General features: G+C 41.6%; 1 protein-coding gene across 1 annotated transcript in view; it reads left to right on the top strand.

Moving 5' to 3' along the window:
* The window catches only part of LOC121531765 (cytosolic carboxypeptidase 4), a 154449-nt gene that overhangs the window by 66972 nt on the left and 74077 nt on the right, over positions 1-13400 (top strand). The window contains exon 19 of the mRNA XM_041837199.2: positions 5786-5966. Coding sequence (XP_041693133.2) covers positions 5786-5966 — 181 coding nt within the window. The remainder of the gene's footprint in view (positions 1-5785; positions 5967-13400) is intronic.

Below are 13400 nucleotides of genomic sequence, written 5' to 3'. Positions count from 1 at the left end.
TTGTAATCTGATATAATCATAATATTTTGTGTAGGTCATGAATAATTGCTTGCCACTAAATGTAATAAAGCTTTGTGTTTCCTCCTAAGACAGATTGATGACTGTCACGGTGAGAAAGGGTCATTTCATTTTGTGACAGGTCAAGTGTGGGTGTGGGTGTGGGAGTGGGTGTGCATGGAGAGTCCTGTGATAAGAGTAGCTTGAGGAGTTTAAACAAATCAAATCAAATTGTATTGGTCGCATACACATATTTAGCAGATGTTAATGCGGGTGTAGCGAAATGCTTGTAAAAACGTTCTGGGCTAATAATGTGAGAAATAAGCTTCGGGTTCAATTGGTTTCTTGTTTGTTTGCCAATCTGAAATAGCTTTAAACACAGAGGATGTTGTTTCCATAGGAAAAAATATGTTATTGTGTTAGTGTGGGTGGAAAGATCATAGAAATAGAATGAATAGAATGGGCTTGGAACCTCTAACCCTGGCAATTTGAATGGTAAATTAATGGGTACACTCGCAATGGCTGCCTGGTATTCTGATGCAATAATTTCCATGGTAATGTAGAATGTTCATTCAAATGATGCTAACTAATGTGGCTCATACAATGGAATGTCTTTTGTGTAATGTCAGTTGAGTTGATTCAACAAATCACAGCACAGGTTGATGGGTACACTTCCTGCTTTTACTTCCTGCTTTGCGTCTATGGGTACACTCGCAATGGCCACCAGTCCACCCATTATGCCATAATTGACTTGGATGGGGATGCCCGTTCTATTCATTCTATGTCTATGGGAAAGATACTGTAGGAGTCAGAATAGATTGTCTTTGTCAACATGATTACTGTAGCCTCATTACGTATCTGATTTAAACTTAATTTCAATCTAATCAAATCGGGTTTGAAATATGCACTATTATGAAACAAATTAAGGCATGTACTGGTAAATAAATACATAGTATTGTTGTTGAGCTTGGAATGTTAAATAGAAAATGTCCCCTCTGTTTGCAATACATTCTCTATATACTGTTATTTTCACCATCTGCTCTCTGATTCTCAGTATGTCTCCTGATATTTGACGAGTCCGTCATAACGCTCACATTTATCACACCCCATTGGTCAGATAGCCTGGTCGAGGTACATTAGGTGATAATTACTTTATCACATGAATGATCGACTTGGCTCCCCCATCACCCCCATCACCCTCATAACACACTGTCACCACAGTCAGCGGTTGAGGAACAAACTTTGGTGCCAGGTTTTAGTAAATACATGCTCAGAATGTATTAGGCTTTTGGTGATTTTCATTCCTAAAGTTATTCACAAGGTGTACCCAATGGAATGATACTGTACGAACTCAATGACTGATGAACTCAATCAGAATGCTGTTTTCTAGAATGTCTGAAATGGGCTCAGATCTGAGCTTTGGGCAATGTTATAATAGCTCTTTGAATAGGTCGATTTATTCTCCCTTTTGTTGTCCTGTAGCTTGATTCAGACATGAATTGTGTCTTTCATACTGTATTGAACTCATACTGGTGATCGAACACATTGTGAATTGGTATGAAGTACAATCTCAATTGATCTGGCTCTCGTTTAACCCTGATAAGTAAACAATAACAGTTTTGTTGAGGTCTGACCCCTGGAATCTATTGGAGTGAAACTAGTCTGAAATATGATATTGGTACACAAGCCTCCCAGTCCCAACAACCAGGCACATTTCACTTTCACACGGAGAGAAATAATGAAAAAGTTACCTCCCTTTAGATAGCTTTTGGCCACACTGTCATGCTAATTGAGATTATGTTTGATAATTAACAAGCTCTGAAATGAGCCTGAGTGCAATTGCACTGGAACATTTTTAATTAATAAAATGGAAAATTAAAGCTGCATTTTCAATAGCTTTGCGGGGCAAATTCATCTTATGATTATAAATGGACAACCCTGATTTGTACTAATTAGACCTGATTTGCATATACAGGAAAGGATAACAGAGATTGGTTTTGATTGCTCAAGGCCCCCTTTGTACTTCTGCGTACATGTGAATGCGAGGCAGGCAGCCTCTGCCAATATCGTGTTTGTCTCACTAACTGCCATTTGATCAGGGATTGCTTCAATTTAAAGTTTCAGTAACTTTCACTCACAGTGTGTTGCCTCCTCCTCACCTCAGGTGATGCACAACATACCAGCTGGCTGTTTTGAGGGAACCATTTCTGCATCTGACAGCTATCTGGGGATGATTTTAGATTGCTGAGGCTGAAACTGTGACGATCGTGTCAACATAGACCTGGTTATGTATGCACACATCACTGTAAGTCGCTCTGGATAAGAGCATCTGCTAAATTACTCAAATGTAAATGTTATTACTAACCAGGGTTTTTCCTACATAGGAAACCACTTGATCCAGGAAAAGGACCAGACCTTTAACTCTCCTTTTAAGCTGCAGTCTTTCGTATTAGGATTTGTTTGATCTGTTATTGTGGACCCAAGTGATGGGGCGTCATGGATGGATGGTTTGATATTGAGATAGCCTTACAAGAATAGGGACAGACAGAGCTTTGAATCACAACACAAGGGACCATTGAACTAATGTAAAAACCCAGACACTTTACATTTTAGTCATTTAGCAGACACTCTTATCCAGAGCGACTTACAGTTAGTGAGTACATACATTTTCATACTGGTCCCCCGTGGGAATCGAACCCACAACCCTGGCATTGCAAGCGCCATGCTCTACCAACTGAGCTACACGGGACTGCTTTACACAGTGTATCAAAAGCATCTGAGTACAGCTTGTCTTCATCTCAGTAACAACAAGTTCACGCCAGAACACATATGGCATTTTTTTATGCTGTCTTTTGTTTTAAAAAGCAAGCGTTTCATGGCCAGATTTATTACCTGGTAGAGTGGTTGTAGAGTCACCCAAAGGGACTAAAGTGTGTCACTTAATCATCAAGGTGCTCAGTGAGAAAGCCCTTGATGGAGCCTCCAACACCACTTACGCCTCATGGGAGATGACGGATGCACCTGTCCAAGTGGGTGAGTAGTAGAGAGCACAGATGCATCAACAACCACCACTACTCAGTACATAGAGGAAAGGACCTGGGAGTGGGTTGGCAACCAGACATTTAATGTCAACTTGTTACCTTCACATTTCCAGAAACAAGCAATTTCTTTCAGGCATGTTCAGTCAATTCATAGCAATTCATCGCCCTAGAAAAGTAGGATAATTGTGCTGTTTGCGGTCAAGTGCATTATAATGGAAGGATAAGTGGTTGTGGTGAATGATAAGCTAATGTTAACTGAATCGAGGGGCTTTTACGGTGAATGTGGTTATTGTATTTTAAAGTGGTTATTTTCTGAGTGTTTCTGTTGCCTAGACTACAGGACGATAATAATTTTATGAAATAAAATGCATACTTTATAGTGGTCCAGGCTTTATAATCTGACTGCAATATGTGGATTTACTCTTAAAGGACAGTTATTGTCAAAATGTACACCACAGAGCAGGGGAACTCAAGTACTAGGTCCGGTCACACAAATTTCCTAGGTGGCAAAGGTCCGAATGGATAATGTAATTTATCGGCATAGTAACAAACCCCCACCTCGCAACCCATGCGACCCCAAACTGTTCACACCCCTCTTGTTGGCGGAGAGAATTTAAAAATGTTAAAGCTAATTTCCCACAATTCTACACATTTAGCTTTTTTAGCTTTTTTTTCCTGTTTTAAAGCTCATTTCCAGCAATTCTATGCGTTCTTCCATGTCTTATGTGTGTTTATATGATACCAGGGGTCTAAGCCTGACTGAGAACAAAAAATTAAAAATATATTTAAAAACATTCGGGACCTGCAGTCCGTATTGACCCCGTTCTGGGTCCAGATCTGGTCCACGGTCCGCCAGTTGAGTATGGAGACCATAGAGCAAATGTTCTGCAGATTAACACACTCATAGGTCCTCTGTAGCTCAGCTGGTAGAGCACGGCGCTTGTAACGCCAAGGTAGTGGGTTCGATCCCCGGGACCACCCATACACAAAAATTTATGCACGCATGACTGTAAGTCGCTTTGGATAAAAGCGTCTGCTAAATGGCATATTATAGGAAAACACACAATCACACATGCACATATACACACATTTGAAAAAGACAAACAAGTAATTTGAGGATGTTGTATATGTGCTCAGATAGCCAGTAGGATAGAGAGACAAAAATACATTTCCAACCGGTTCTCCGTATGACAGCTTGGCTGATAATGCCTGTGTGCCCGAGACAGGTCCATATCAAAGAGAAGACTCACAACACACATGGCCTGGCTGTGTGCCTCTCTCTACCTACTGCTGCGAGTGTAGGTAGCTTGGCTTGGCTTGCGTCAGATTGGCAAGGAGAACTGCTGACGACCCTGATCGCTTGATGCCTTTCAGAACACGCCTACACCCCTCCAAGCTTTATACTTTACATGTGCCAAGACCAAGTATTATTAGGCCCTGAATAGAGAGGATGAATGGAAATGGGGTCAAGGTTACGGTAGATCTGGAGAGGAATGTGTGAGAGCCTACTGTTGTAAGTCTGTTTGTGTGGTTCTCCAGTTAGGAGTTCATCCTAGTGTTGCTGCTTGTTTGATTAATTTGTGCGGTTGCACCATAAGAAGATATTACAGTTCAGTAGCGTAGGTTTGACTTGTTGAGGAATAGGAAACACTCAAACACCACGGATAGGTTACACATACACTACCTCACACAAAAGTGTGTGTATATGAAAGGGAGTTGTGGAATCTTTTTCTTCTTGAATCGAAATGTAAATTATCAATTTTTCCAGGCTGAAGCAGGCTGCTATTGCAGGGAATTGAGCCCCATGCTTTTGGCTGATGTGATATTTATCACTCTAATTATATCTTCTGGACTCTTCCACAAGATGCCTGCATTCCCGCTCAGTCACCTTTGTACGTTCAATCTATTTCAGTTTGCAAAAGCCTCAAATAAATCGTATGCTTTGCAATTACATTTTCCCCCTCCAACGTGTTTCTTTTCTTCATTCCATTTATATCATATAATTTCACTCTGCATTGTTATGCATTCGGCTATTCACTCATAACGTATCATTGTTGTCAAAACTGGACAGCCTACAGCCAAATTATGGCTGGTTAAATTAAGACGAAAGTATGAGAATGCTGCTTTATCTCATTTTGTTTTACAAAAACAAATTACTTATTGCTCAAACCTGATTGCTCATGCTCATATGGATTCAATTAAATATAGAAACGAAATGGAGCATAAAGAAGGTGTACACTTTACAGGCCTTGCAGAAACTCATTACTGAGTGATCAATGCAGGAGTCAGAGGAATTAGTCTCTTCCGTGGCTGTCTTTTGTGGCGTGGCAGCCCTGGCCGCAATTGCCAGGCTAAATTAAAATTGTATGTGCCTCTGAAAGCATATCCATCTTCTCCCTTTTTCAAAATCTACATTTTCACAGGACCTGCTGTATAGATTCTGCCCTATAGAAGCACATACGGAATGTATTACAGGCTTCAGAAATGTGATTATCTTTTTCAAAACAAGGGACCTGAATAGGACAGGCGATCATTTTGAGTAAACCTTAACAATACATGTGTGTTAAGATGTGGATTTATGGTTTGTAGAGAGCCTTGTTCCAACATAGTGGAAGAAGGGGTGGCTCGAGGATTTACTTATTTACTGTAAAGAGTGTTACTAATCCTCTTCAATGTGGACATGTGAACTAGCAATCACTGTGTAACTCTGTCTCCCCCTCTCTCTCCACCCCCCATCCCTCCCCCAGGGAACCGTCCGTGTGTGGTTCTGACAGCACGGGTCCACCCTGGGGAGAGTAATGCCAGCTGGGTGATGAAGGGTACCCTGCAGTTTCTGTGTAGCAGTGACCCGGTGGCTGAGACCCTGAGGGAGGCCTACATCTTTAAGATTATCCCCATGCTCAACCCTGACGGGGTCATCAACGGCACGTACGTACTCTGCACTCTGACACCCACCCTGACCTTTGACCTCTATCCTCAGACCTACCTGTCACCCTCCATGTTAACTAGTACACGGTCATTTAGCTAGGCAGTCCAGGAAGCTAACCTGATGTCCAGGTTACCACAGGGTTATCTTACTGACACAATGGGTATGCAATGTCAAGTGAGTCTGTGGCATCTTCATACTGTCAATAGAGAAAGCAGAATTAACAGGAAGGGAGTTTGAGCCACAGGGTTGGAGTCAAGTCCAACTCAGAAAATACATTTTGGAGTTTGGCCCCTTTTCATTACATTGTATCGATGCCTTTGCAAGTGTAAACCTGTTTAGTAGTACCAGTACTTAACAAAAGCTACAGCATCATATTGGTAGTCTTATTCATGGTCTGGAGGTGATCAATAAACCTCTTCACCCCTCTGTACCATTCACTGACCTGACTCCTTACTGACGCCATGTAGGAACTAGATCCAGTCAGAGCTGCAGTCTTTTCATTATCACCAGGCTAGTGCTCAGTGAGCCTAAGCAGAGTAATCATTGATCAGACTGTAGCTTATTACACACTGCTTGTTTGGGGCTAGAGAGAGATGGACTCAATAGGGACAACAACTTGCTGCTGTAGCTCATGTTGTCTAAAACCATTCCCACTTCTCTACAGTGACCAGGTTTTAGAGGCTGCAATGAGAGTAGAAGATTATGATTTTTAACGCAACAATAAACATTAAAGGTGTCTTCTAAATACTGTATGCAGAAATCCCCTAAACTCAAATATATGTTAATGCCGTTAAAGTACATATACATGTTGAAGTGTCATAACCCTTTGGAATGGAAATTGTGATTTGATATGTTGAAAGGTCACATTTGCTTATATCAGTTTCACCACAGATCTCAGGAAGACAAAAATGCACTTTACATAAAGCAGAGCTAATCTGAGATCAGAGCTGTCTGACGATGTTAAACCATCGTTTAATTTCCTGTTTTGTTCATCGAGCCATGCCATGAAAAAGAAGACACAACATAGGGCGGCAGGTAGCTTAGTGGGTAAGAGCGTTGGGCCAGTAACCGAAAGGTCGCTGGTTCTAATCCCCGAGCCGACTAGGTGAAAAATCTGTCGATGTGCCCTTGAGCAAGGCACTTAACCCTAATTGCTCCTGTAAGTCGCTCTGGATAAGAGCGTCTGCTAAATGACCAATTATTATTATTATTATTATTTACTTTGGCTTGAACATTGCACTTATTGAAATACGTCTTCCGCTTGCATTTCTACAATCCATCTCCCTTGGCAACTGATTGCGGTGTCAAGTTGTTTGCTGTTCGGGGAACACAAACACAAACTTGTTTCACTATCTTGACTCTCTGCTGCTATTTTCAGCTCACACATACAGCATGAATTATTGGGTCTTCAGATATGATAATTGCTATGAGTCTGAAAGCCCAATCTGCATCACACAGCTGGTCTGACCAGAGGGAGAGGGAGATGTAAACCGAGCTGACTTTTTGACTAACAGCCTTTTGCTTTGCTGTTATTTTCATGATTGCAGAGAGAGAGGGTGATGACAGTGTGCTAGCTGCTTGTATTTAGCTGGGGACCGAACAGTAAGAGGTGAGAACAGAGTAGTGTGTCAGTAGGGAATCCACTAGTGTAAAACCAGGAATAGCACATGCACAGCCACATCCCTATGTCTGACTGTGACACTCACTGTCTGACAGCTTTCATGTGAAATCCCCCGTGCTCTGTGCAGCAGCATCCTGCCCAGCCGTGCATGTCAGCGCAAGCAGCTATTTACTTAGACATTGGTGTGAAATCTGAGAAGACGGGGAAACCAAGTGTATCTTTCATACCTTCAGTGGCAGGTTTTGCAAATGCATTTAGAGCACCCTGAAATTGGGCATTTGAGGGCAATGCTGTGAAAGACGAATGATTGATTTTCTCCAATATAGCATATTGGACAAGCCATTTGAGGTTGGAGCATGACACATTGGGGTCCATTGTTGACAAGGGAAGTATGTGTTCAGTGGTGAATGCTGCTCAATGTTCCAGACTGCCAGATGATAACTAATTTAAATGTTAGTAATTTAGCAGATGCTCTTATCCAGAGCGACTTACAGGAGCAATTAGGGTTAATTGCCTTGCTCAAGGGCACTTCGACAGATTATTCACCTAGTCGGCTCGGGATTTGAACCAGCAACCTTTCGGGAGGCTACCTGCTGCCCGTCTAATAAAACATAAATACTCCACAAGTGGGTTACTAACATCACCATGCATACACCATGGAATTGCTTGATGTTTTTGTTCCTTTGTTACGTCTAATGTGTTCCGTTAGAGGAATTAAGCATCAGTTAATAAAACTCAGTGAGCATTTGAGATATTTGACACAAAATGTCATCATTAGATCTGAGCGGTTAATTGTCCCTGAAATTGAATTCGTTTTCTGTGAGTGATGATAGAAGACGTTGGCATTGCACGGCGCCATATCACTTCTGATACACTGCTTTAGTGGGAGATAGGAGATATGAAGACTTAGGGTTCAGTGTTGGGGAGCACTGAACAAAAATATAAACACAACATGTAAAGTGTTGGTCCCATTTTTCATGAGCTGAAATAAAAGATCCCAGAAATGTTCTATACGCACAGAAAGCTTATTTCTCTCAAATTTGGTGTACAAATTTGTTTTCATCCATGTTAGTGAGCATTTCTCCTTTGCCAAGATAATCCACCCACCTAACAGGTGTGGCATATCAAGAAGCTGATTAAACAGCATGATCATTACACAGGTGAACCTTGTGCTGGGGTGGGTGGGTCTATGCCCTCCCAGGCCCACCCAAAGGCTGTGCCCCTGCCCAGTCATGTGAAATCCATAGATTAGGGCCTAATGAATTTATTTCAATTGACAGATTTTCTTATATGAACTGTAACTCCGTAAAACCTTTGACATTGTTGCATGTTGCGTTTATATTTTTGTTCAGTAATAGTTCAACTAGTAATTTAATTACATTTTGCAGTAGCTTGCTGTTAGTTGAACTAAATTCAAATCTAGGTAGTGTTTTTAGTAGTTACTTTTTATTTTTATTTTTTATTTAGCGGTTTAGTTAACTACTGGAACTACACACTACTTTTTTTGCAAAAATAATATAAAATATGGGTGAAGTAGGCAATCATTTCCTTTCTTTTTCGGCATCAGACCTGACAAATTCTCACTTTAAACATAGTTTTTGTGTTTAATAGGCTAAACTACACATTCTATTAACATCTGACCCCAAAGTGATCTGTTATTGCAATTTATAGTCTATGACATTTCCGATTTACATATGATAATTTTTCACGAAGTAATTTGGATGTAGTGAACTACTTTTTCAAAGTAACTTTAGTTAAATAAACTATATTTTTCTTAAGGGTAGCTTTAGTGTAGCTTAACTTCTTCCATTGTGAAGTAATTGGTAGCTTGGTAAACTATATTTTTAGAGTAGCTTCCCTAACACTGCTTGTGTTGCCACAAAGCTTTTCCACGTGTCTGATCAGAGAGTGTGTGTTGGAGCAGCATGCTCTGTACAGATCTAGACCTGGCTCCAGCTGTCTGGTTGTACTGCACCTATCCTGTCTTCACAGATGGCCTGAGCATTTTTGTTTGCCCTATTTTTCCTACATTGTTTTGTTCCTATTTTAATGATGTAACGTGTGTTGTGACCTATGTACTAATTCTCACTTGAATTCTGACCTGGCCATGCTCTGAAGGCAACCCACACATGTCCTGGATACTTTGAATGCTGCTGACTCTGCTTGGGTGGGGTAGTTCGGAGGCAGACATTCGTTTTGAGTCACAGTCAAAATCAGCAATATACTCGACTAAATAGAACAATTCCCTGAGATTCATGGGTTGTCACGTGTATTGGATACTATCACACTTTGGGAATTGAACTTTGTTGGAACAGCCTGTGTGTGTGTGTGTGTGTGTGTGTGCGTATGTGTAAGTGTTTAAGTGTGATAATATTCTGCTATTATGCCAGGGGGTTGCTCAGGAAAGACAACATGTTATTTTTAGTCTGTTTGATTTAGTGGATGAGATTTACCCAAGACGAGCCTCCTCAGTCAAGTCTCTGACTGCTGGGAATCCTAGTCTCAGCTCGGCTGATCTGAGAAGTCTGAGGATGCATCTCACATCTTGCCTTTGACAGCCTGTCTCCCTTTCCTCTCCACCATTGATGTTTATCACAACTCTCTGGGCTATAATTATGTAGGGAGAACAACTCGATGTGCGTGGAGGGGAATACTGTGCTGCTTCTTACCTTCCTACCTGTGACCTGCATCTCTCACTCTGCCAGCCAGGTGGGGACTGACTGGTGTGAACAGACTGTAATTTCCAACACTGACCTTGGGAACGGAGGAACAGAGGATTGCATCAAGTAGCCCCTGGGGAAGGAAGACTTCCTGTAGCCAAATCTGAGAACCTGTCAAAGTGGATCATCTTGTTATCACAACCAGACTTGAAGACCAGAACACGACATTTACATTTCACAGTCAGGCAAAATGAATTTGTATGTTCACCTTGAGGGATTTGTCTTGTACACTCTTATAAAAAAAGGTGCTATCTAGAACCTTAAAGGGTTCTTCGGCTGTCCCCATAGCAGAACCCTTTGAAGAACCCTTTTGGGTTCCAGGTAGAACCCTTTTGGTTCCAGGTAGAATATTTTGGGGTTCCATGTAGAACCCTTTCCACTGAAGGTGGAACCCAAAAGGGTTCTACCTGGAACCAAAAAGGGTTCTCCATTGAACCAAAAGGGTTCTCCTATGGGGACAGCCAAAGAACCCTTTTGGAACCCTTTTTTTCTAAGAGTGTAACAGAGAGTAGGGTGGTGCTACAGTAGTGTTGGGAGTTTATCTGATCAGCGTTACACCTGCAATGTTTGAACAGAATGTCAGCATCCAGGCAGCCCTTTAATTACCATTCATTGTCAATGGTGCCATCACCACAACACAGAGGCCCTTAGACCATGCAGCTGCACAATGTGACAAGGGACATGAATGGATGAGACAAATGGGAGTTTTGACAGAGTTTTTGCATTTCTGTTCCCTCTTTATATGCAGTGAGAGTGGGATCGGTGACCATGACATTGGAGGTCACATTTGAGCACAGTCCAATGCCCCAGAGAAGGGATGGTTGGTTATATTTCTATAACTGTTCAGCTGGCTTTAACCATGCTATCCCACCCAGTGTCTGCCTCTGGGTGAGGGAACAGACCAGCTGGGAGATGGTTAACCCCAGCCAGCCAGGGACAAGGTTGGTTTACAATATTTTTGTGTCAATAGCATTGATTTGCCTCAATTATAGGTGAGCGTATCCAGTATTAGGCTCAGTAGGGTGCTCTCGCTCCATCTCTTGAACAAGGAGTAATCTTGCCCCTAGCTCAGAGAATCAGAAAAAGGCCTGACCCCATTCCATTCATATTGCTGACACAGAAAGATGATTTATTCTCAAGGTAGAAGCTGGCCAGATCACATTGGAGAGTTTATTTTTTTCCTGGACTGGAGTCAGTATGAGCCATTTTGTGTTATTGTGTTTTTCATTAGGAGAGAGGTGGTTTCTACACACTAAAAACAAATGGTTCTATATAGTGCCAGTTCTTTGGCTCGTAATGACAGCATATCCCTTTTTGGTGCTATATAGAACCCTTTTTGGAAGGTTCAATAAAGAACCATGCTCATAAGGTTCTAAATGTAACCTTTACGGTGCTATAAAGAACCCTTTCCTAAGGTTCTATAAAGAACCATTTAAAAAAAGTTATATATAGCACCAAATAGGGTTCTGCTAATGGTACAACCCTTTTTGATGCTGTATTGAACCCTTTTTAATGGTTCTTTATAGAATCTTTATGGAGAATGGTTCTATAAAGAACACAGGAGGTTAGTGGCACATTAATTGGGGAGGACGGACTCATAGTAATGGCTGGAACGGACAACAGATTAGATCAACTGGAATGACACTCTCACTCACGGTTACACAAAAAGAGCTGTACTCAAACCACGCCACAAACAATTATAATGAGCCACTGCCCCTACATTTTAATTATCACTAAAAGAGGAAATAACTATTTTCTGAACTGCAAATAACCATTGAACGGCTCAAATGGTTATTTGAGTCATTATGGTTCCACATAGAACCATGCCCTTCCCAAAGAACCCTTGAGGAACCTTCTTTTCTTAGTGTGTACCTGCCTCTTTTTAAAAACACATTTTTATTCAAGTAGAGTGGTACTTTCAGATGCTTTTTATTATCCTTTTTCATCAGGTACCATTTTATAGTATTTTGTAATGTCTCCTATTGTGTCTACCTGCCTTCTGTTGCCATAAAGCAGTCTATTTCCGCACTCCTTCACCCTCCATCATCTACAACTCTGTATAGACATTCGTTATGCCTCAGCTTCTCTTCAGAGGTTACAGGAAATGTTCTACAGGTGTAGGATCTTAATTTTGATTATAATTAATGGTATTTGTGTAGGGCTTGATACATTTTTCGGAGGGGAAAATCGAGTCTGACATTTCAAACCTCAAATACACTACAATTTTAAAATGTCCTGCATTGCAGGAAAGATCTCCTGCAACAGGGTGATCAAATTAAGATCCTACATCTGTACCCTACACTTCTGAAATCATAAAACCATTTTTTTGTATGTCTGTAATTTTCTTTAACGCATGTTTACAATATGTGTACAAAGCAGCAGAGATGATAGATGAAGGTTCATGTCACGGTTTTCACCCAATCTTTGATAAAACCAGGAGAGGTACACGGGTCAGCTAGCCTCCCTGCCATGAACAAAGGGGAGGACAACGAGAGGAAGCATGGAGCTGAGCTGTATTAAAATATTTTGATGCATGGGGGTGGTCCAGCATGCGACAATGACATATTGTTGAGACCACCGTAGCTTGGATTGAGACAGGCCCGTGATGAATGGAGGAGAGTCCCCGCTGTTCATCATTCCACAGCAAGGCTAATGTTGACCACAGCCAAGCCCGTCCACTCGCCCCATACCTCCCTCTCCTCCTCCACCTCACAACCCTCCTCCCTCCGGCCCAGTGTTCTGGCACAGGTGATGGCCACCTTGCTCAGACGGGCCAGCAGATGAGATCTACCCACGGTTCTCTTCTTCCTCTGAGGCAGGTTTATCAGTAGGCCCTTTCCCTCTACTCTTTCTGTGGGGGAGAGAGGTAATGAGTCACTATCTCCTAGGCTTTGGTATGCCTCCCCAGTCCAGATCAATACCCTGGCATTTGAGTCATGGGGAAATACAATAGGGTGAATACAAAGCCTCACAATTTGTGGTTGTCCATTTGTTGATGTTTTCATTAGTGTGCTTACAATAGTAGCAAGGGCAAACATGAAATTGTTCGTCATAAATGTTATCGTTATTAGAGTGGTTCTCATGAATCTGCC

Source organism: Coregonus clupeaformis, chromosome 19 (assembly GCF_020615455.1).
Source record: "Coregonus clupeaformis isolate EN_2021a chromosome 19, ASM2061545v1, whole genome shotgun sequence".
NCBI lineage: Eukaryota > Metazoa > Chordata > Actinopteri > Salmoniformes > Salmonidae > Coregonus > Coregonus clupeaformis.
Note: the sequence above shows the minus strand (reverse complement) of the source record. Positions and strands in the feature narration are given on the sequence as shown.